Source organism: Oryctolagus cuniculus, chromosome 17 (genome assembly GCF_051225735.1).
Source record: "Oryctolagus cuniculus isolate XC-2025 breed Fujian yellow rabbit chromosome 17, ASM5122573v1, whole genome shotgun sequence".
In the NCBI taxonomy this organism is placed as follows: domain Eukaryota; kingdom Metazoa; phylum Chordata; class Mammalia; order Lagomorpha; family Leporidae; genus Oryctolagus; species Oryctolagus cuniculus.
In genome coordinates, this window is record NC_142883.1 from 59,146,203 (window position 1) to 59,169,155 (window position 22,953).

Below are 22,953 nucleotides of genomic sequence, written 5' to 3' on the forward strand. Positions count from 1 at the left end.
CTAAGCCACAACACCAGCTCTGGGATAGTGGTTTTTACGGAGTAGATTTCATGGCCTTCTGATAGTAGCCACAGCTTTCTTGAATATATTATTTCAACTCAGATTTCTCTCAGAGAGCCAGGAAGCAGAAGAGAACACACAAGGAAAATAAAAAATCTGCTTATTATCCTCAATGTAATGAGTCACTGGAAAATTAAGACAGTGTTTAAAAAATAGTATTTATGACAGTGATGACAATGATGATGTTAATGATAGAGGGACTCTAATGACCAGGTTGCAAGCTCTTTATACTTTCTGAGCAAGGACTCACCTCTCAAATCAAGCAAAAGAAAAGAGGTGGGACCCTGCAGAGATGGAGAAGGTGGATTCCCTGCAGCAGAAATTCTGTGATTCCAAGAGGGAAGTGAGGCTGGGAAACCAGGTGGGAGTCAGACAAGGGCCGGCCTCAGTGAAGCTTCTCCTGGAGGAGTTAGGCAATCAGAGAAGAGTCCACAGTGAAAGGAAGAAGCTGGGGACAGGGTGCAGTAGAGACTCAGTGGAAAGTTATTTAGGAATTTCACATGAACCAGCTATAAAGAGGAGCTGGGAGCTGATTACAGAGGGCCAGGGGACTGGCCAGCAAGCCACGCCGTGGCAGTGGTACCATCAGCAGGATGTGGCACAGAACAGGGGTAGCAGGAATCAAAGGGGTAAAAAAATGTTCATTTCTGGGTTTCATGAATGTGAATCAAAACCAAAAAAAATGAGTTATCAAGTTACTGAAATAGAAAATGTTTGGTAGGCACTTAAGGACACAGAACTATTGCTTAATAAGGTGTCCGGGCTGAAGGAAACCATTGGGAAGGGCCAGCCCCAGGCACCAGATGGCTGGGATTTTAAGAAATGGCAGAGATCTTGTGGTTACCAGTCTAGGAAATGAAGGCTGGAACATTTAGAACTAAATAGAATCTAATTGGTGAAAAACAGAGACTAGTGAGTGAATCAGCGAGTGAGGCGGACCCAACTGTAAGGTTGTCAGTGGCCATTTGGCTCATGTTCAAATATTTCCAAATGCATGTGCCCTTGGCCACACCCATCACATCTCCTGAAATGGAGTCAAAGGAAATAGTCAGATGTACACACAGCTATGAGTAGCTTTTTATGCTATAGTGTTATTAAAAGAAGGGGGGGAAGGTAGTAAGGTAGGAAGACAACCTAACTTTTCAACAAGAGAAGGCTGATTTTAGAAATAAGTATGATAGCATCTTTGCATTGTGAAACTTTGTCCAAACATTTTTTAAATGTCCTTAAAGAACATCTAATAATATGTAAAAATTCCCCCAGTATAATTTTTAATGAATACAGCACCATTCAAATTCATCGATATACTATGATTCTAATCTTGAAGTCAGTCTCTGTGTCACCATGTGGATTAGGCATTGTTTATTCAATCATGATTAGGAAAAGGACGGAAAGACCCCCAAGTTAATGGTAATTTCTTTCTAATAGTTTCACGTGATTTTTGTCTTTCTTGTTTTCTGTATTTTTGATTTTCTCAATGAACATGTATTGCTTTTCTAACCAAGCAAAAGAGCAATATAGAGCTACCTGCTATGAACATCTGATATGATTACCTTTTATTAATAAATCGTTTTTATAAATATATAGTAAACAGACATGCACAATTAAGTGTCTCATTATTGAATACATGTCCCCCTGTTTACCGTCAGAAGCTGTGTTTCGACTTCATCATGAACTAGATCGATTCCCATTCTCTTCTCTCGATGAAACAGGCATTCTCTGGCCACCTACAAATAAATAAATAACAGAATTCCTGCTACAAACTGACTACAACCAATGACCAGCAGTTCTAACAACTGATCTCAAAAAATGAATCAGTAGCGATTCCCAAACTAAATTTTCAAACGATTTTGTGGAGATCTAGCATGAAAAAGACTGTGACAGCTAGATAATTCTTTTGGGTAAGTGGCAAAGAGGTAGCTATTCAAAAGAGTTTGAAAATCTTCCTTAATCTGGAAAGTTGATAAAATGAAACAATGGCATTTACTTTTACTTCATACATTAGCAGCTGAGAACTTGGCATCAGTTTCTTTGAGAGAAATAATGAAATATAATCCTAAAAGTATTATTTTCAACTGAGAAATGTGAGGAATACATAAATGATTTTCTTCTTTAAATACATCAAAATGTTTTGTGCAGTCAAAACCCAAGTAATTATTTTTAGCACTATTTATTGTTTTCTTAATTATAAAAATAATGAGTTTATCCATCATAGTAAAAACATGGAAGAGTAGAAAATATAATTTAACGATTTTCCTATCACTGATTTCTTTGTGTTAACAAAGTGGAGGTTATAATGGCCTAAGAATTTTATATTTTGCTTTTTAGGGTTGACATTAGATGGTAGACTTGAGATAAAGTAGGCTAATGACTCCAATGGAAAGCAGGTCAGATTACTAACAAGAAATTATTTATGAAATAACATTATGTAGCTGTTGAAATGTTTTTTTTTTCAAGGACTATTTCATGGCTTAGGCTCCTATATAATGCTAAATTTTTTAAAAGCACAAAGTAAATACCACGTACACTGCAATCCAGATGCATCTCACCGAACACAGTGTCTGAGTGAACCTCTTTTTTTAAGTGGTAAATTTGCATTTACTAATGAAGAATTAGTGGGTCAAAGGTAACCGTGATCATTTTACCATATATTACTAAATTCCATTCCAGGATATTGCTACCTGTTCCACAGTACCAGCAGTAACATATGAAAGTGGTTATTTTCTGCTCTTTTGCCAACCTCAGATATTCTGTTTTTATAATTTGCAAATTTTAAATGTCAGAGTGTTACCTCATGGACTTTTTTTTTCTTGGACAGGCAGAGTGGACAGTGAGAGACAGAGACAGAAAGAAAGGTCTTCCTTTGCCGTTGGTTCACCCTCCAATGGCCACCACGGCCGGCGCACTGCGGCCGGCGCACCGCGCTGATCCGATGGCAGGAGCCAGGTGCTTCTCCTGGTCTCCCATGGGGTACAGGGCCCACACACTTGGCCATCCTCCACTGCACTCCCTGGCTATAGCAGAGAGCTGGCTTGGAAGAGGGGCAACCGGGACAGAATCCGGCGCCCCGACCGGGACTAGAACCCGGTGTGCCGGCGCCGCAAGGCGGAAGATTAGCCTAGTGAGCCGCGGCACCGGCCTCTATTTGTATTTTAAGCTTTCACATTCACTCTTAGATTATTGAGCATCTTGATTTTCTCTTTTTGAGATGTATCTGTTTGTGTGACTAACTCTAATGTTGGTAGTACATACTCAAACACACAAGAACATACAGACAAAAAAGTTGCAGAAAAATTTCAAATTAGAACCATCTCAATGCAAGTGGCCATCCCCAAAGGAATACCAGGAGAAGAAGCAGACTTCTTTTTGAGAATTAAATAAGAGGGGCATGGCCATCGTATGAAGGATACTCCCAACCCTTGAAGGCAGGGTGGGCTGTGGAGCAAACCCCTAACCCTCAGAATGAGCCAGGGCTCACGGAAGACATGGAGGTCTCTGTTGCTAAGCAATAATGCCCTCAGAATTAATTTCAAAAGGCACCATGAGTGTCCTATCAGCCTTTCTCAGGATTTCTCCAGCTGTGCGTATTTGTGTGTCTAATGGAGAAGGGATGTGACACCAAGTGCCAAGGTCACCAATAAACACAAACCGATCGTTTAGGTCTTCTGGGATCTCTTTAATCCCTTCCTGCACAGATGCTGGGGTAAGGACCCACTGCAAATGCTTTCACCCAGGAACATAAATCACGCAAACGTGAAGCAAATGGGATTGGCTGTAACTGAAATAAACACCTCTAAAATCATGTCTACAATTTGCATGTCTTCAAATATGGAATATTTTCCTCCAGTGGTGGAGAACAGAAAGGACTAGAGAATCCATCACATGGCCCAAGGGTTAGGGGCAACTTGAGCCCACTCCAAAGCCTGGTCAGAATCCAGAAACCAACAGAAGATGCTGCCTCCATTACCATGGCAACCGGCCTAATCAATCCATAGCTCTCTTCAGGTCAAATTCAGTCATCCCTTAATATGGCCTCATCTGATAATTTCACTGTGCCTCGGATGGAATCACAGAATATACAAATTGAGCAAACATTCTTGGTCCAAAAAAATCCAACACCTAAAATGCTAAAAATCCAAAATGTTTGGAGCACTGCCATGACACCACAAGTGAAAAGTTCCATACCCAACCTCATGTGACGGGGTCACAGCCAAAACACCGGCTCATCAAAAATGCTGCACCAAATGACCTTCACTCTATTTGTATCAGGTGCTCATGAAATAGAAATAAATTTTGTGTTTATACCTGAGTCCCCAGTGCATCTCATTATGTATATTCAGGAATTCTAAAGTAAAATATTATATCTCCTAACGCCTGTTGCCCAAGCATTTCAGATTAGGGATACTCAACCTGTATACAGGAGGCATCTCTTGTCACAGAGCGTAACTTTTCCCTCAAATATGGCTATGGTCTATCTTAACTTAGGGACAGCAGTCATCAAATAGCCTATTAAAGAGATAAGAAGAAGGCAATTTTTCCCTTAAAGCATAGTGTACCCCAATGATCTCTCTTTAATTTTCTTTGCTTTACACTCAGAATCCTTTCTAAAAGAGGTGGTTCTGTATCATGTGTAAGAATTTTACCATTACTGAAACCAATTACAGATTTATTGATAGGGGCTTGGCTGCGACAGGTGAAGTGAGACATAATCCAATGTAAGAATAACCTTAGAAATTCAGTCACTGGGTTCTAATAACATAAGGCAATGTCATTATCATAGAGTCTTATCTCTACCTGAAGAGGAGCTTCAGTCTCCATCAGGGCCCTCTCCAGTCTTTTCTTAACATCAGTAAGCGCATTTGTCTCGCCAATCATCTCATCCAACTCATGAGTGATTTCGGATTTCCAAAACCCTATGTCATTGACACGTTCTCCCAGATTTTGGGTGGAGTCTTCCTGGGTTTTTCTTGTCTGCTGGTATTTGTCTTGAATCAAGCGAGACGTATCCACCCTTAGTCTCTCTGAGTTATGTCGAGATGTGTTGGACTCTTGGTAGTTGGTTAAATTAGACCTGTACCAGTCATCGGGGGTGTATCTCGTGAACAGCGTGGTTCTGTTGGAGATGAAGGGCAGCATTGTGCTCTCAGCCACCCTCTGAGATCTGGTGCAGTACGGGGCCAAGGTCGGCGAGTCGGAGGCTACTCTGTAGTATGTACTCGGTCTCCATGGAAGGCTCATGCTATGGGTCAGATTGTAATGGGGGAAGCGGTCCCTATAGCTTGAGGCCATGGTGCTGATGGTGGGTAGAAAGTTGGTTGGGGTTGGTCTGGGGTGAGCATAAGTTGCCGTTAGTGTAGAACCTAAACGCTCCATGATGCTCAAACACAATTTATAAATCTCTCCTGTTTGAAAATAAAGGAAAAAGTAAAAATATGCAATCACATAAGTTACTCCTGCTGAAACATGCAAATAAGAAACTACACCTTAGTATCCCCAACACATTAGATATTTGTTAACCGTGTTTACCAATGAATAACACATTCAAAAAATATTTTTAATTTCTGTATCCCTAGAATAAATTTATGTATTAATATCCTATAAATGTGTACATATATATATATATTTTTTTTTACATTGGCCTTTGGGTTTTGATTCCATTACAAGAGTTGTGTTATTTCTAACAAATTCAAATCAAGACAAGGAACTGGGCATTTTTTCAGACAGGGCTTCAAATCTTGGCCCTGCTGTTTATTGGCTATGTGGCCCCGGGCAAAGGACTTCACCTCTTCTGTCCCTCAGTGGCTTCATCTAACAAGAACCGGGAACACTAACAGCACTGCCTTCTTTGGATTGTTATGGCAATGGAGCAGCAAGGGCTTCTTTGGCAACCCCTCTACTCTCCACCAAGTCCTACTACAGAGAAATACAACCTGGCTAACAATGAGTGGTGCAGTAGCAGGCAAACGCAGCTCAGGGAAACTATGAGCAACTTGTCACCGCTAAGCACCTTCAAAACGCAAGTCTTTGGGCATGCAGAGTTATAAGGATGAAGGCGATGCTAACAACTTGGAGTTCTTGGCACAGTGTCAGGGCTCAATAAAGGGTAACTTTTCAACTTCCTAGTCCAGAGGAGTCTATAAAAGACACACACCCCTTGCAAACTGATGAAGTCCTTACTTAATATATACTTTACTTAATATATACTAAATATATATATACTAATATATACTAAATCTTCTGTATATGAAGATAATTGAAAATGAATCTTGATGTGAATGGAATGGGAGAGGGAGCGGGAGATGGGAGGGGTACGAGTGGGAGGGAAGTTATGGGGTGGGGGGAGCCATTGTAATCCATAAACTGTACTTTGGAAATTTATATTTACTAAATAAAAGTTTAAAAAAATTTAAAAAAAGACACATACCTTTTCTCTCTCTAAAAGTGAATTCCTTCACAAAAGAAGCCACTGGGAATACTTCATTAGTAATTGTTATCTTGCCAGATTTTTCCTATTATATACCAAGATATGTATTTTCATATGAGGGTACTTGAAAAAGTTTCATGGAAAATGGATTTAAAAGATACGATTATTGCTTTGGGAAAAATTGAAATCCACATATATGAGGAAACTTCCAAATGTTCATGAAAAGCTCATATTATGAAAAAACTATGCATGGATTTCAAACCTTTTTTTTAAGATTTATTTTATTTATTTGAAAGGTAGAGTTACAGAGAGAGGGAGAGACAGAGAGAACTACTATCTGATAGCTCACTCCCCCAAATGGCCACATGGGCTAGGCAGGAGGCAGGAGCTCCTTCTGGGTGTCCCACATGGGTGCAGGGGCCCAAGCACTCGGGCCATCCTCCACTGCTTTCTCAGACACATTAGCAGTGGAGCAACTGGGTCTCAAACTGGCTCCCATACGTGAAGCAGCACTGCAGGCAGTGGCTTAACCTGCTACACCACAAAACTTTTTCACATCAAAATAAACTCTTTTTTAATTCCATTGTTCCAGAACTTTTTGAAGTGCCCTTGTAATATATACAAGGATATACAATTTCTATGCATGCAAAACTTTTTAATACGAAAACTGAATAACCGTCCCAGTCATTATAATATGATCCTAGAATAAGTTTTTTGTATTTTTTTTTTATAACTGAAATATATGTTTTGGACCGTTGTCCCTGTAGAATATACCGATCCACGTCATTCTTTCACTGGTTCCTCTGTCTGGAATTTTTAGTCATTTTTATGCCAGAAAACCAAGGATGCCAGACATTTTTAAATATCTATGAACCTGTTTACTAAAAAGGGAAAATTAAGTCAGATCCAATTCTATGCACTATTCAGAAAAAAAAATAAAATTCTTCAATGATTATTTAAACAGCTTTCTCTTGAGGACTTCGGTTCTCAAACCAAAAAATAATCTATTTGTAGAATTGTGTAAAATCCTCAGATGGTGGAGTGAAATAGCTACCCATGGCCAGTGGCAATGACCCACATGGACCCAACTCCCTGATTTTTTCCTAAATTCTTCCCTCTTATAGTCCCCAAACATCTTATGCTGGCCAAGCTTAGAAAATGATGGTGATCACACTGCTAATGCACCTGGGAAAGCAGCAGAAGATGATCCAAGTGTTTGAGACCCTATACCCACATGGGAGACCTGGAAAAGGCTCCTGGCTCCTGGCTCCTGGCTCCAGCCTGGCACAGCCCTGGCTATTGCAGCTATTTGGCAAGTGAACTAGAGAATGGAAGATTTCTCTCTCTCTGCCTCTGTCTCTCCTTCTCTGTAACTCCACTTTTCAAATAAATGAGAAAGAAAGAAAGAAAGAAAGAAAGAAAGAAAGAAAGAAAGAAAGAAAGAAAGAAAGAAAGAAAGAAAGAAAGAAAGGAGGGAGGGAGGGAGGGAGGGAAGGGAAAGAGAAAAAAAGAAAGAAAGGAAATAAATAGAGAGAAAAAGAAAATGACTGCAAATAAGAAAATCTTACTAACCACTCAAAGTTCTTCACTTCAGTTTTGAAACTTGAATATTGCCTTTTGAAAAAGTAAATACAAAGAAACTTGAGGCCTTAATACCCTTATGTCTGTTTTCTCTAATCCCTTCCCCATGTCAAAACTTGACTTAATCTAATATTCTTCATTAAGCTCCAAGTGGGGATGGACCACTCTCAGTGGTGTTGATTCTTGAGAAGAAAGGATCAACTTGGTCTGCAACCATGGGATCCCAAGTGTAGAACACCATGGGAGATTCTGCACCACCTACTGAGTTGGCATGTTGAGACATCTCAACTCCTCTTATCAAATGCTAAACCATGAGTCATCGGCTCCAAAGGGTGATAGGGGAACACGCCAAAGTTCATAAGCCAGGTAAGACACAGGGACCGAAAAAAAATATATATTGAAAGCACCTAATGACTTGCTTTTTAAATAGGGATGAGACATAGTTTAGAATCTGTAATCTGAAACCTGTAGCTCCAGCTGTTTAGAACTCACCAAAGTGGAGCTCCTTGTCCACGTCAGTGAATTTCACACAGAGGCACTATTTTATGATAGCCAGCTGTGAGAATCTAACTCTATCTTCTTGTAAGTCAGTTCAGGCCAACTGAGTAAAAGATAGCACATGGTGATAGCACACCAAAAAGTACCCCACTGTCTTGTTTGGGGTCATTCTCGGTCAAGACAACTGATAGTGTCATGGCCTAAGAAATACGTAAACACTCAAAATAGCTCCTGCTATGATCAATTCATAAAAACCAGACTTAGCCTCACACATACAAAAATCTAGACGAACTATATGAAACAATCATTTTTAGACATCGGAAAACAAATAGCACAGGACCCTGATCCTTGTGAGCAGATAGACAAGGAGGTGAGCCTTTTGATTGTCATGGTAACGTGCCTGGTGGCAATTTCCAGATCACAGGAAAATAAAGAAAAAAGCAGATGGAGACTGACAGAGCCTGGCAGCCTTTGTGGGTTGAAAAAGTGATAAGAACCTGAGGAGGCTGAGACAGCCAGAAGCTCCGCGAAGCAGGACTCTGCAGAAAAGACCTCCAAAAATCTACAAAAGGGATCCATGTGAGTCTTTGCCCACACATCAAAAGACACACCCCAAACCTTGGAAAGAGAGATGGCAGCGATTTCAGCTGAGCTGAACAGAGTCCAGAGTCCACAGAAGGTGGAGACACATCTTGAACTCGGGTTAACTAGATGGGGGAGTCATTGGTGATCATGATGAGCATTCACTGGAGACTCCAGAGCTGTGACACATTAGAAGTAGGACCGGCCTGTCTCTGGAGTAGAGGTACTGAAGAAAAGATATCTCACAAAAGTCAAACAGATCAGCACGTAGCTTAACTGTCTGATACCCAAATATCACAATGTCCAGCAACCAATCAAAAACTACTAGACACAGGAAGAAGCAGGAAAATGTGCCCTGTAATTAAGAAAAAAAAAATAGTCAATAGAAGCAAGCCTAAAAATGACAAAGTTAATGTAACTAGAAACTATGGACAAGTATTTAATAGATTGGAAAACATAATAGATACATGGAAGATTTTTAAAAAGAGTCAAATGGAACTTTAAGGATAAAACACACAGTATACATGTATATGATATATATTTGCACAATTTCACTAAATGGGAATAAAGACAGATCAGATATTGGAGAAGTAATGGTTCTTGAGCTTGAGTATAACTAAATTTTTTAACAGCACCTCAGTAAAAATAGCAGAGGTCTAACATCACTTAATTGGAGTGTCGCAAAGAAAGGGGAGAATGACAAACATGTTTGGAAAATAATGAATAAATATTTCCCAAATTTGTTGAAGAGTATAAACCCCCAGGTCTGAGAGGTTCCACAGCATCTGAGAGGATAAACACACAGACCCATACACAGGTACATACAAACACAACACATGCAAACATACAGATATACACTCCCACTGTCACCAATCACCATCCGAAGGTTCATCACAATTGAACCAGTGATAAACAGAAAAATCTAAAATCATAGGGAAAAGAAGACATGTGATCAGCGATTAGAATTAGTGCAAAACTGTTGTCCAAAACAATCCAAGCCAAAAAGCAACCCAACGAGACCTCTGAAGAACTGGAAGACCCCCTTCATGCCGCTCTGACTGGAGGCCTTTGCTTCTAATAAATACTTTTATATCTCTTTAAAAAAATGAATTGGAAGAAACTGTAAGTCTAGAGTTCGATGGGGGCATCTAATGGCAATCACCCTCCAAAAGGAAGGGAAAATCAGTTCTGTGAGTATCATTAATGGGAACAATCCCCCAAAAGGAAGGAGAGAGAAATTCTATGAGCATATCTATGAGAACAACCCACAAATTGAACAGGAAAGAAATTCTTTTCATATGACCAAAAGTCAAAAGAATTTATCAGCAGCAGACCTGCAGTAAAAGAGCTGTTAAAGGAAATTCTTCAGGCAAAAGGAAATCGTACCAGATGGAAACTTGGATCCACACAAAGCAAGGAAGAATGCTAGAAATGGTAGGCACGTGAGCTAATATTCTTTGCAAAAAGACTGATTTACCTTCCAAAGTCTTTAAAAGATAATTGCTTGAAGATAGTAAAAATTTATGGTGGAGTTTACAAAATACAAGCAAATAATGCGGTAATAATAGCACAAATAATGGAAGGGCTAACATGGAACTGTGGGTCTTGTAACCAAGATGGAATAATGTTCTTTAAATATTCTGTGATGTTAAAAATGCATCTTTCAAGTTCCAGAGTAGCGATTCTCCATATCTGATCTAAGGACTCAGGGGAAGACCTACGACCTTTTCAGGAGTGAAAAATCATCACTTTCTTGCTAACCACTCAGATGCTATTTGCATTTTTCACCTTCATTCTCTCAAAATTCACTGGCAGCGTTCACCATGGACTGAATGAAGAAGACATGAGAACTCAGCTACTAAACTAGAAAGATAGAAACCTTGCCAAAATGTAAAGTGCCACCTCCTTTCTCACTAATTTATTTTTGTTCCAGAAAATGTGTTTTTTTTTTATAAAACTGGGTTTTGGTTAATATATAATGGATTATTATGTTTATTTTTCAAAGAAATCATATTCTTAATTCTAAATTTTATTTTCTAATATAATAAGGATATATGGAAATAGTTTACATGCAGCGAAGTTCTTTCAGGTCCTCGATATTTGGTAAGCTTAAAGTCACACTGTGAACACATTTTTTTAAATTGGTGGCCTAGAGCAATCTCTAAGAAAAAGTTTTAACTAATGAGCCAATAGTCAAGAAAAAGTTGGAGGTTAAAATAAAGGCACAAAATTAATCCCAGAGGAAAGAGGGACAAAAATAAGACAAGAAAAAAAAATCAAATAGCAGCCTGATAGATATGAACCCAGCTATACTGCAAGTTACATTTACAGTAAATGGTCTAAATAATACAATTAAAAGGCACAGATTGTTGTGTAGTCGTTTTTAGAAAGAAATACTAAACTATATGCCATCTAGAAATAAAGTCTCATTTTAACTATATAACATAGATAAGTTAGAATCGAAGTATGGGGGAAAATGCACCATGAAATGTTAATCAAAAGAACACTGGAGTGGCTATATTAATAATCAAACCAAGCAGACTTCAGAACAGGATGTATTATCAGAGCTTGAGAGATAAAGAAATCAATTAAGGAGACATAATCATCTTAGCTATTTCTGTAACCATTAACACAATTGTAAACACATAAAACAAAAACTGACAAAACTGAGGAAGAGATGAGTCCACAATCATAGCTGGATATGGAACACTTCAACCCTCTTCCTGCCAGTAATTAATAAAAAAAGGAAGACACAAAACTGGCCAATTCATAGAACACTAGCTGATCTAACTCACATCTCCAGAACACTCCACCCAAAGCAAAGATTAAATATTATTCCCAACTGTGCAGAGAACATTCACCATGTAGGCCAAAATATGAACCATAAAACAATTCTCAACAAACTTAAAATATTGAAATCATACCTCTCTGAGCATACGAGATTTAACTTAGAAATCAATAACAGAGGCCGGCGCTGCGGCTCACTAGGCTAATCCTCCGCCTAGCGGCACCGGCACACCGGGTTCTAGTCCCAGTCGGGGCGCCGGATTCTGTCCCGGTTGCCCCTCTTCCAGGCCAGCCCTCTGCTGTGGCCAGGGAGTGCAGTGGAGGATGGCCCAGGTGCTTGGGCCGCGGCGGCCATTGGAGGGTGAACCAACGGCAAAAGGAAGACCTTTCTCTCTGTCTCTCTCTCACTGTCCACTCTGCCTGTCAAAAAAAAAAAAAAAAAAGAAAGAAATCAATAACAGAGGGCCAGCATATATGGCATCGTGGGTTAAGCCACACTGGCATCCCCTGTCAGAGTGCCCATTGGAGACTCAACTTCTCCACTTCCAATCCAGCTTCCTGCTGATGTGCCTGTGAAGGCAGTGGAAAATGGTCCAACTGCTTGGGTCCTACCACCCATGGGGAGACTAGGAAGAAGCTCCCAGCTCCTGGGTCTGGCCTGGCCCAAACCTGGCTGTTGTACCTACCTGGGGAGTGAACCAATAGAAGGGAAATCTTTCGATCTCTCTCTTTCTCTCTCTCACATTCTGCTTTTCAAATAAATAAATACATATTTTTAAAAGAAGTCAATAATCAGGGCCAGCGTTGTGGTGCAGCAGCTTAACACCCTGGCCTGAAACGCCAGCATCCCATATGGGCGCCGGTTCAAGTCCCAGCTGCTCCACTTCCAATCCAGCTCTCTGCTATGGTCTGGGAAAGCAGTAGAAGATGGCCCAAGTCCTTGGCCCCTGCACCCATGGGGGAGACCAGGAGGAAGTTCTTGGCTCCTGGCTTCAGATCAGCACAGCTCCAGCCGTTGCAGCCAATTAGGGAGTGAACTAACGGATGGAAGACCTCTCTCCCTCTCCCTCTCTCCCTCTCTCTCTTTCTCTCTCTCTCCTCCTCTCCTCTCTCTGTGTAACTTTTTCAAATAAAATAAATAAACCTTAAAAAAAATAAGTCAATAATAGAAACATATTTGAATAATCCCCAAACAGTAAGAAATTAAACAATACACTTCTAAATAATTCATGAGTCAATGGAATCAATCATATGGCAAGTTAGAAAATATTTTGAACTGGGGGCCAGCATTGTGGTGCAGCAGACTAAAGCCCTGGCCTGCAGCGCCAGCATCCCACAAGGACGCTAGTTCGAGTCCCAGCTGTTCCACTTCTGATCCAGCTCCCTGCTAACGCACCTGGGAAAGCAGTAGAAGATGGCCCAAGTGCTTGGGCCCCTACACCCACATGATAGACCAGAAGAAGATCCTGGCTCCTGGCTTCAGATTGTCCCAGCTGTGGCCATTGTGGCCATTTAGTGAGTGAACCAGCAGAGGGAAGACCTCTCTTTCTGTCTCTACCTCTCTCTGTAACCCTCCCTTTCAAATAAATAAAATAAGTCCTCCAAAAAAAAAAAAAAAAAGAAAGAAAGAAAGAAAGAAAGAAAAGAAAAAGAAAATATTTTTAACTGAGAACAAAACTGAGAAATATTATATTTTTTTTAAGATTTTTATTTATTTATTTGACAGGTAGAGTTACAGACAGTGAGAGGGAGAGACAGAGAGAAAGGTCTTCCTTCCGTTGGTTCGCTCCCCAAATGGCCACAATGGCCAGAGCTGTGCCGATCCGAAGCCAGGAGCCAGGTGCTTCTTCCTGGTCTCCCATGCGGGTGTAGGCACCCAAGGACTTGGGCCATCCTCCACTGCACTCCCGGGCCACAGCAGAGAGCTGGACTGGAAGAGGAGCAAATGGGACAGAATCTGGCACCCCGACCAGGAATAGAACCCAGTATGCCAGCGCCACAGGCGCAGCATTAGCCAAGTGAGCCACGGCACCGGCCTAAATTGCAAGACTCTTAAGGAAGAAATAATACCTGAGTTTGCAGAAGCCCAAGGATTACTTTGGTGATGTGTGCTTTTAACAATGTCTAAATTATTCTTTCAATTCTAACTCAGCCATTTCCTAAGAGGCCATATGCAGCACATACTAAGATCATTATCTGATGCTATAAATATTTTATATTTGCAAGGAGATTGAAGAAAATCTTTGGAGAAAAATGACTGAAAATAGCTATGGGAAAAAATTTTTTTAAGATTTATTTATTTGAGAAGCAGAGTTACAGAGTGAGAAAGACAGACACAGAGAACTTCTAACAGCTGGTTCACTCCCCAAATGGCCACAATGGCTGGAGCTGGGCCCATCTGAAGTTAGGAGCCAGGAGCTTCTTCAGTCTCCTACGTGGGTGCAGGGGCCCAAGCACTTGGGTCATCTTCCACTGCCTTCCCAGGGAGCTGGATTGGAAGAGAAGCAGCTGGGACAAGAACCAGCACTCATATGGGATAACAGCGCCACAGGTGGAGGCTTAACCTACTATATACCACAGTGCTGGCCCCCAAACTATGTAAAAATTCATCCCTTAATCATGCAATTGTTATTTTTATTATATTTTTAGTCCTAACAATAAAGCATTTCAAGCAATGAGACACATACCACAAAGTCAAATAGAATATTTTACAATGTTGATTTAGTGTGTGGTCAATATTTGTTTACATACTAAAAAAAAATCTTATAATGGTCTTCCATAAATATTAACATACTAAATAGAGAATCAATCAAGCAGATATTAAATGCTGGAAAGCTCCATTTACAATCCAAAAGGTAGCCTCAGATTGGATAAACACCCCCCCCCTTTTTTTTTAGTATATTTAGGCAAGACTTTAAGATCAGAAATATTTTGAAGTCTATAGAAGCTAGAGAGAGAAAGGCACTTTGTACAGCAGTTAACAGGCCATGTGGGATGCCTGTATCCCATATCACAGTGCCTGGTTCAAGTCCCGGCTCCTCCTCTTCCAAATCCAGCTTCATACTAAAGTGCACCCTGGAGGGCAGTATATGTTGGCTCTGGTATCCAGGACCCCGTCACCATATGGGAGACCCGGAGTGAGTTCCAGGCTCCTGGATTTGGCCTGGCCCAGCCCTGGGTGTTGCAGGCATTTGGGGAGGGAACCAGTGGATGAAAGCTCTCTGTGTGGGGTAGGGAAGAGAAGGGGAAGGGAGGGGAGGGATGGGGAGGGGAGGGGAGGGAGACAGAGAAAGAAGAAAGAGAGGAAGGAAGAAAATGTACTTAAAAAAACAATCAGGGGGGCCGGCGCTATGGCACAGCAGTTCTAGTCCCGGCTGCTCCTCTTCCAATCCAGCTCTCTGCTGTGGCCTGGGAAAGCAGTAGAAGATGGTCCAACTCCTTGGGCCCCTGCACCCATGTGGGAGACCCAGAAGAAGCTCCTGGCTTCGGATTGGCTCAGCTCCAGCCATTGTGGCCAATTGGGGAGTGAACCAGCAGATGAAGACCTCTCTCTCTCTCTCTCTCTCTCTCTCTCTCTGCTTCTCCTTCTCTGTGTAACTTCTGACTTTCAAATAAATAAATAAATCTTTAAAAAAGAAATACCCAGAGTAAAAAAAAAAAAGAAAAAAGAAACTAAGTTTATGAAAAAATACAAGAGAGGTGCTCCAAGCCTCCAATCATAAAGTAATATCAAATCAGGGGAAGTGTGGACTCTCGTTCTCATCAGTACACATAGGCTCCACGTGTTGAAATGTCACACTGTAGCCCACAAATACATGCATGTACTCTTAATATATATTTTTAAAACCTACAGATCATTCTGCACAGGAGACACGGCGTGTTTGCACGACCTGCCCACACCTTGTCTCAGGGCAGGGGCAAGCACAGCCTGGGAACATTCCCGGAACCCCCGTGTGAGCCGCTGTTGTGGTGCAGCAGAGCAAGTCGCCACTCACAGCGCTAGTATCCTGCTTCAGATCGTAGGTTCGAATCCTGGTGGCTCTGCTTCCAATCCAGCATCCCTACAAGTGCACTTGAGAGAGCATGCGGGAGGGAGTTCCTGGCTCCTGGCTTCCGCCTGGCCTAGCCTGGAAAATTGTGGCCATTTGGGGAGTTCTCTCTCTCTCTCTCATTCCCCGTCACTCTGCCTTTCAAATAATTCCACCAACTTTTTATAAGAACAATCCCCTTGAGTTCCTTTGGGTGCATCCACTCCCAGTTTTATAAATTGGAAGAGAAATAAAACATTGCCCCCAATGTGTTCATAAATACCAGAATTGGAAAAATAATATATATTTCAGTGTTGAAGTCTTTTCTTTCTTTCTCTCTCTCTCTCTCTTTTTTTTTTTTTTAAGATTTATGTATTTGAAAGGCAGAGAGAGAGAGAGAGAAGTCTTCCATCCACTGGTTCACTCCCCAAATGGCCACAACAGCTGGAGCTAGGCCAATCTGAAGCCAGGAGCCAGGAGCTTCTTCCAGGTCCCCGACATGGGTGCAGGGGCCCAAGCACCTGGGCCATCTTCTACTGCTTTCCCAGGCCACAGCAGAGAGCTGGATCGGAAGTGGAGCAGCTGGGACTAGAACTAGCACTCATATGGGATGCCAGCATCCCAGGAGGTGGCTTTACTCACTACACACAGTACCAGGCCCGAAGTAATTTCTTTTTAAGTCCCCCCCCCCCCAAAAAAAAAAAAAGAAACAAAATGTTTGGCAAGGATCTCTATTCATTGGCGGGGTATGAATGGTGAAAACAGCCAGTGGTTTTACTAATAGGCAAAGTGTTTTGCTGTATCTTTCACACCCCGGGGAGCTCCAGGGCATACTCCCTGTGACTCATCAACTACCCTTCTTGACCTAGGCCTAGAGAAGCAGATACGTGTGCAATGGGAATGTGCCAAAAACACCTACCATTTGTAAAGGGGAACAGCCGAAAAGTCCCTGAGTAGGAGGGTGAGTTGCGTCACTTGTGATAAAGCCATAGGAGAATTACCACGTCAGTTACAATGAGTGACCCAGAGCATAGACAGCATTGTCCCATCACATACACTGGAAACGTAACACTATCTATTGGCTTTTGGATAGATACATAAATATAAAAACAATCACTGTATCCTTGTAGCCAAGTACTGGAAGGAAAGTGAGAGGAGTGAAATACCTCACACCTGCATCTTGTGCCTGGAGAAGTGTTTGGTTTTGCTCTGAATTTAGGACTGGGTCCACAGATACTTACTATATTTACAGTGTTAAGTATTTCATTAAAAAAAAATTTTTTTAAGATACAGCAAAAACACTTTGCCTATTAGTAAAACCACTGGCTGTTTTCACCATTGACCAAGCAAATAGTTTTATGCATTTTTTTTAAAGTGTTGATTTATGTGCAAGATCTTTAGCAACCAGGAGGAAACATATGAGGGCTTGGTGCAATCTGCTAAAATATAAGTGACAACGTCACGGGCACAGCCAAGGAGCGCTGGCCCCGGGCCCCGGGAGAACACCTGGATTCCAGCGACTCTGCCTCTGAATGACATCTGCCCCTTGGACCCGGCTAACGATTGCAGAAGCAGCGGGAGGACAAGGGGCAAAAGTGGGGAGGAATCCCGGGTCCCCGCGACCCCCACGCTGGAATCCGAGACCAGGCGTTGTCACGCTGACTGGCCAACGCGGCGACCCTCTAGGGGTCTTGCAGCGGCAGAGAGGCGTTGACAAGACCACTCACCTGTCCGCGGGTGCAAGGGAGCGGCGGGGGGCCAGGGTCGCAGCCCCACCGCCTACCTACCACCGCTCACTGAGACTCGGACCCGACCGCCGAGACGGAGCCCCGCCTTCCCCGCCTGTGACGTCAGCGCCCGCGGACCACTCAGCGGCCGCCGCGGGCCGGCTCGCTGAGATCCGATTGGTCAGTCGGAGGAGGGGCGGGAGGCGGGGGGCGGCTGCGGTCGCGGTTGCCAGGGACGCTTTGGCGCGTGGTAACCAGGGCTCCCTGGTCTGGGAGGCGGAAGGCGAGAGGGGCAACCGCAGGCGGAGGCCGCGGTGATTCGCCTGAGGCGCCAGACTCAGCGCTCTGGCAGCTAAGAGCGCGGCGGCCCATTCTAAGGCGCACCTGAGCTGTGGGCAGCGCGAACACCTGCCCTGGGATGTTGGCCAGCTGCTACCTCTGCACCTGTCCTCCAACAGCGCTTCACCCAGACCCAGTGATTCCTGCCTCCTCCCTCCGTCTAAGGAACCGGTGGAGGACTGCCCCCCCATCCCCGTTTATTCAATGTTTCTGTGAACCTTAGCCTACACTGTAATTTCATCCAGGCACTCATACACTCTTTTTACATCATTATTCATCCATGCTAGCCGCCTCCTTCCAATAGTGTAATAGGACTGCGCTTAACCGAGGAGGAAACTGGGGCTTGGAGAAGTGGATTGACCTAGGCAAGGTCACCCAGGGATAGAGTGAGCCCTAAAACTCAGATCCATGCCACTTCAATGCTGCACAGCCGCCAGGCTGTGTGAGGGGCAGAATTCACCAAGTTATGTGGGGGAATGATTAATGATAAAGACAATAAAGCCCTCTTGGTTTTTTTTTTTTTTAAGTTGGGGGGTGGTGCTGTGTGAAACACCACTGAAAGTTGAGGCTGGGGGACCTCCCAGGATAAGACAGCCCCTTCCTCAGAGGCTTTTGTGTAGTAACTGCTGGTTGGAGGCCTGGCTCCCAGCTTTGCCAATTCAGAAACTTGGTTCTGCTCATGCTCCAGGTTTATCAGAGGCTAACTCACGCCAACAAAACTCAGAGTAGACAAGTTAGAATGCCACCATTAAGGTTTCCATTAAGCAATCTGGTCCCTCTAACAAGGCAGATCAGCCCAGAATATTTCCCCCCAGCTCGGAAGCTGCTCACTGGCCTGGATGCAGAACTGGGTAAGCCGAGCCTGGGCCATCTGAGTCCACATCAGGGCACCCCCAGTCCTGTCCTGCCTTCCTGTGTTCTTCATCAGCAACTCTTCCTAATGCTGGCCTAAGAAATATTTCACTGTGAGCTGTCTTCTTAAAATGTTTTTTAGTATTTTTAAAAATTAATTTATTTGAAAGTCAGTTACAGAGAGAGATGAAGAAACACAGAGAGAGAGAGAGAGAGAGAGAGAGAGAGAGAGAGAGATCTTCCATCTGCTGGCTCACTCCCCAGGTAACTCCCCAACAGCCAGGGCTGGACCAGACCAGAACCAGGAGCCGGGAAATTCATCCAGGCCTCCCACATGGATGGCAGGGACCCAAGTACTTGAGTCATTTTGCACTACTTTTTGCAAGTCATTAGCAGGGAGCTGGATTGGAAGTGGAGCAACTGGAACTCAAACCAGTGCCCATATGGGATGTCAGTATTGCAGGCCATGGCTTTACCTGCTATGCCACACCACTATGTATGTGTGTGAGTGTGTGTGTGTGTGTGTGTGTGTGTGTGTGTGTGTATGCTGCATTCTCGAAATTCAGGAGGGACCTTGCCAATGCCTATAGACTACGGACAATGCAGTAAGTGCTACCACGTTGACTCTCTGGGCTGCAAGACTGGCCACTGCTCTAAAACAGATTTTTTTTTTTGACAGGCAGAGTGGACAGTGAGAGAGAGAGAGACAGAGAGAAAGATCTTCCTTTTTGCTGTTGGTTCACCCTCCAATGGCCGCCGCGCTGATCCGAAGCCAGGAGCCAGGTGCTTCTCCTGGTCTCCCATGGGGTGCAGGGCCCAAGGACTTGGGTCATCCTCCACTGCACTCCCTGGCCACAGCAGAGAGCTGGCCTGGAAGAGGGGCAACCGGGACAGAATCCGGCGCCCCGACCGGGACTAGAACCCGGTGTGCCGGCGCTGCTAGGTGGAGGATTAGCCTGTTGAGCCACGGCACCGGCTCTAAAACAGATTTAATCACCTGCAAGCTCCTTGAAGGTAATGTACAGTCTTTGAGTTCTGCACACATCAGCGTGCCCACCATCACTGCCAATTGAATAGCAAATGCATTCAGTGTCTGACTTAAAACTACGGGAGCGAATAGAACAGAATTGGATCTTTTGAATGACACAGTCTGTGGGTTTTATAAACCGCATTAAAATTTCAGGTTGAGAGCATGCATTTAGCCTAGAAGTGAAGATGCCAGTGAGGACCCACATCGGAATTATTTTCAGCTTCTACTCAACAAAAGCTCAGCGGACAGGGGAAGAGATACCAGATAAGAGAAGAATTCATAGCCGGCGCCGTGGCTCAATAGGCTAATCCTCCACCTTGCGGCGCCGGCACACCGGGTTCTAGTCCCGGTCGGGGCGCCGGATTCTGTCCCAGTTGCCCCTCTTCCAGGCCAGCTCTCTGCTATGGCCAGGGAGTGCAGTGGAGGATGGCCCAAGTGCTTGGGCCCTGCACCCCATGGGAGACCAGGAAAAGCACCTGGATCCTGGCTCCTGCCATTGATCAGCGCGGTGCGCCGGCTGCAGTGGCGGCCATTGGAGGGTGAACCAACGGCAAAGGAAGACCTTTCTCTCTGTCTCTCTCTCTCACTGTCCACTCTGCCTGTCAAAAATAAAAAAAAAAAAAAAAAAAAAAGAGAAGAATTCATGACCCATTACTTTCCACCCTCCTCCCTCATTTCATACCAATAAAGTCTCTGCTCCCCAAAAACCTGTGTAACCACCTTCCCCATCTCCTACTTTTCCCAATAAAATGCCCTGTAGTTAACTTGCAAGGGCAGAGGGGAAGTATATTGGCGAGCACAGAGTCTGCCTTAAATGTAGTATCCTACTACATCAACTCTCATCTCCGGTGGTGTATAGGCTGAACAGGATTGAGCAGTCTGGACCTAACTTTGTTGGGGTAACACTTGGGAAGCCAGTATCCCATATCTGAGTGCCAGTTCCAACCCTGGCTGCTCTGTTTCCAATCCAGCTCACTGCTAATGCACCTGGGAAGTAGCAGACAGCATCCCAAGGCCTTGGGCCCCTGCCACCCACATGGGAGATGAGGATGGAGTTCCTGGTTCCTGGCTTCCACCTGTCTCAGCCTGGCTGTTGCAGGCATTTGGAGAGTGAACAAGTGAATGGAAGCGCGCTCTCTCTCTCCCTCTTTCAAATAAATACATCTTTTTAAAAATTATACCTCTCAAAAAATTTGTTTTGGGGCCAGCACTGTGGCACAGCAGGTAAAGCCACCGCCTGTGGTGCCGGCATCCCATATGGGCACCAGTTCATGTCCCGGCCACTCCTCTTCCGATCCAGCTCTGTGCTATGGCCTGGGAAAGCAGCAGAAGATGGCCCAAGTCCTTGGGCCCCTGCACCCACTTGGGAGACCCAGAAGAAGCTCCTGGCTCCTGGATTCCAATCAGCTCAGCTCTGGCCATTGCAGCCATCTGGGAAGTGAACCAGCAGAGGGAAGACACTCTCTCTCTCTCTCTCTCTCTCTCTCTCTGTCTCTCTACCTCTTCTTGTCTCTCTCTCTCTCTGTAACTTTGATGTTAATCTTTAAAAAAATGTGTTTCATGACTATCAAGTCTTCGTCAGAATCAAGAGGTGGATTCTCTTTCCTCCACTTTTACAGTGGAGACTTCCTAGAGTGCTGATTTGTCTCTGATTACAATAGAAGGCAAAACAACCTGCGTGTAGCTATCCAGTCTTGCTCTCCTCATCAGTTCCGTAAGCCCAGGCATTTCCCTTCATTTCTTTATTCCAGTGTGTGGTATCCTAGCTGCTACAAGAGACATCCTCCACCCACACTTGTTGAATGAACACTTGCGTGCGTGATGCTCTGGGGGAGGGAGGTCATCAAAGGCGAGGAAGCAGGGAAGGCACAAAGCAGATGGTGCCCATCTTATCACTTTGCCTTGTGATAACTTCCTTATCTGCTACATTTTCACCCCCTCTGCCTTACAGTGGCCAACCTCCTCTCTAGCCCATCACTCAGCGTCAGGATGCCATCAGCCCGTCCTCAGCTCTACTTCCTCACTGGAAATCAAGTGTGCGCTGTGTGTCTTCACCCCTAGGATCCTCCCACGGTGTCCATCCTCATGGCTGCTCGTGCCCACATTCCTCCTACCTACATTCCTCCTTACAAACTACAGCTGTGCTACCAGGTCACACTTTGATGTTCCTCTTCATTAACATGCTCAGGTCTTGCTACACAAAGAGCCATCTGGCTCCAACCTCCTGTTTTACCGCTAAATTCCCAAGACTCACGGTGAACGCAAAACCTAACCTGTAAGGGTATGAAGACCAAGTCATTACCCGTGCTCACCTCTTCCCCTCTACACCTCAGCACCCCCCATCTCTTCTCTTACGTCTATGCCCCAGTCTCAGAAGAAGATTTTTCTCACTAGTGTTTACCCAGAACCACATCGTGCCCCACCACACAGATACCCACAGCATTTCCACGGCTCTCTTGCCACTTCCACTTCTCTTTCTCCCCAGAGAACATCCCCTCCACCATCAAACACACTCCAAGCATTGCTGTTATGGAATTAAGCCACTGGTGTTTCCTGCCTCTTCAGGTCATCAGCCTATGGCTCCCTGCCTTGCTCTGTCAGATGCCTAGGTAGTGATGTATGTTTGATATGGATTCCAGAGCTCAAGGACTCGAGTTCTGCATCTGCATTGTCAATCCCTGTGTCTCCATCTCTCACCTGGTGTCCAGCCTAGTACAACTCAATCCATGCAGGGCAGCCAGCTGCCCACACCCTCCAAGATGGCTTTCCCTCCTCCTCCAAGACGACTCCTGGAGCTAAATGAGCATCTCATCCATATAAATTATGTTCTATAATGTTCAACACAATCTCCTTAATGGTAGCAAGGAGCCAATATTTAAAGCAAAACATTGAAACCTTTTTTTTTTCCCTCTGCTTCCTAATTCCTCATTGAGATAACTCCATGGGCTAGAATTTCCTCGTTCATTCATCCCACCACCCTTTACTGAATGCTGGCTGCCACATATCAGGTTCCAGGGAGAAGAGAACAAATAGCACCCTGGTCCT

At 43.9% G+C, this 22,953-nt stretch overlaps 1 protein-coding gene across 2 annotated transcripts in view; it reads right to left on the reverse strand.

Moving 5' to 3' along the window:
• TEKT3 (tektin 3) overlaps positions 1 to 17,820 on the reverse strand; it is a 43,589-nt gene extending 25,769 nt beyond the window's left edge. Inside the window, exons 1-3 of one of the 2 annotated variants that reach the window (XM_051825164.3) lie at positions 17,688 to 17,820; positions 4,855 to 5,462; positions 1,704 to 1,787 (exon numbers count right to left, since the gene is read on the reverse strand). In XM_051825164.3, the coding sequence (XP_051681124.3) occupies positions 1,704 to 1,787; positions 4,855 to 5,433 (663 nt within the window). In that variant the 5' untranslated portion in view covers positions 5,434 to 5,462; positions 17,688 to 17,820. The remainder of the gene's footprint in view (positions 1 to 1,703; positions 1,788 to 4,854; positions 5,463 to 17,687) is intronic. The other variant, XM_089317852.1, reaches the window with a different exon arrangement.
• Positions 17,821 to 22,953: the final 5,133 nt, after the last annotated feature.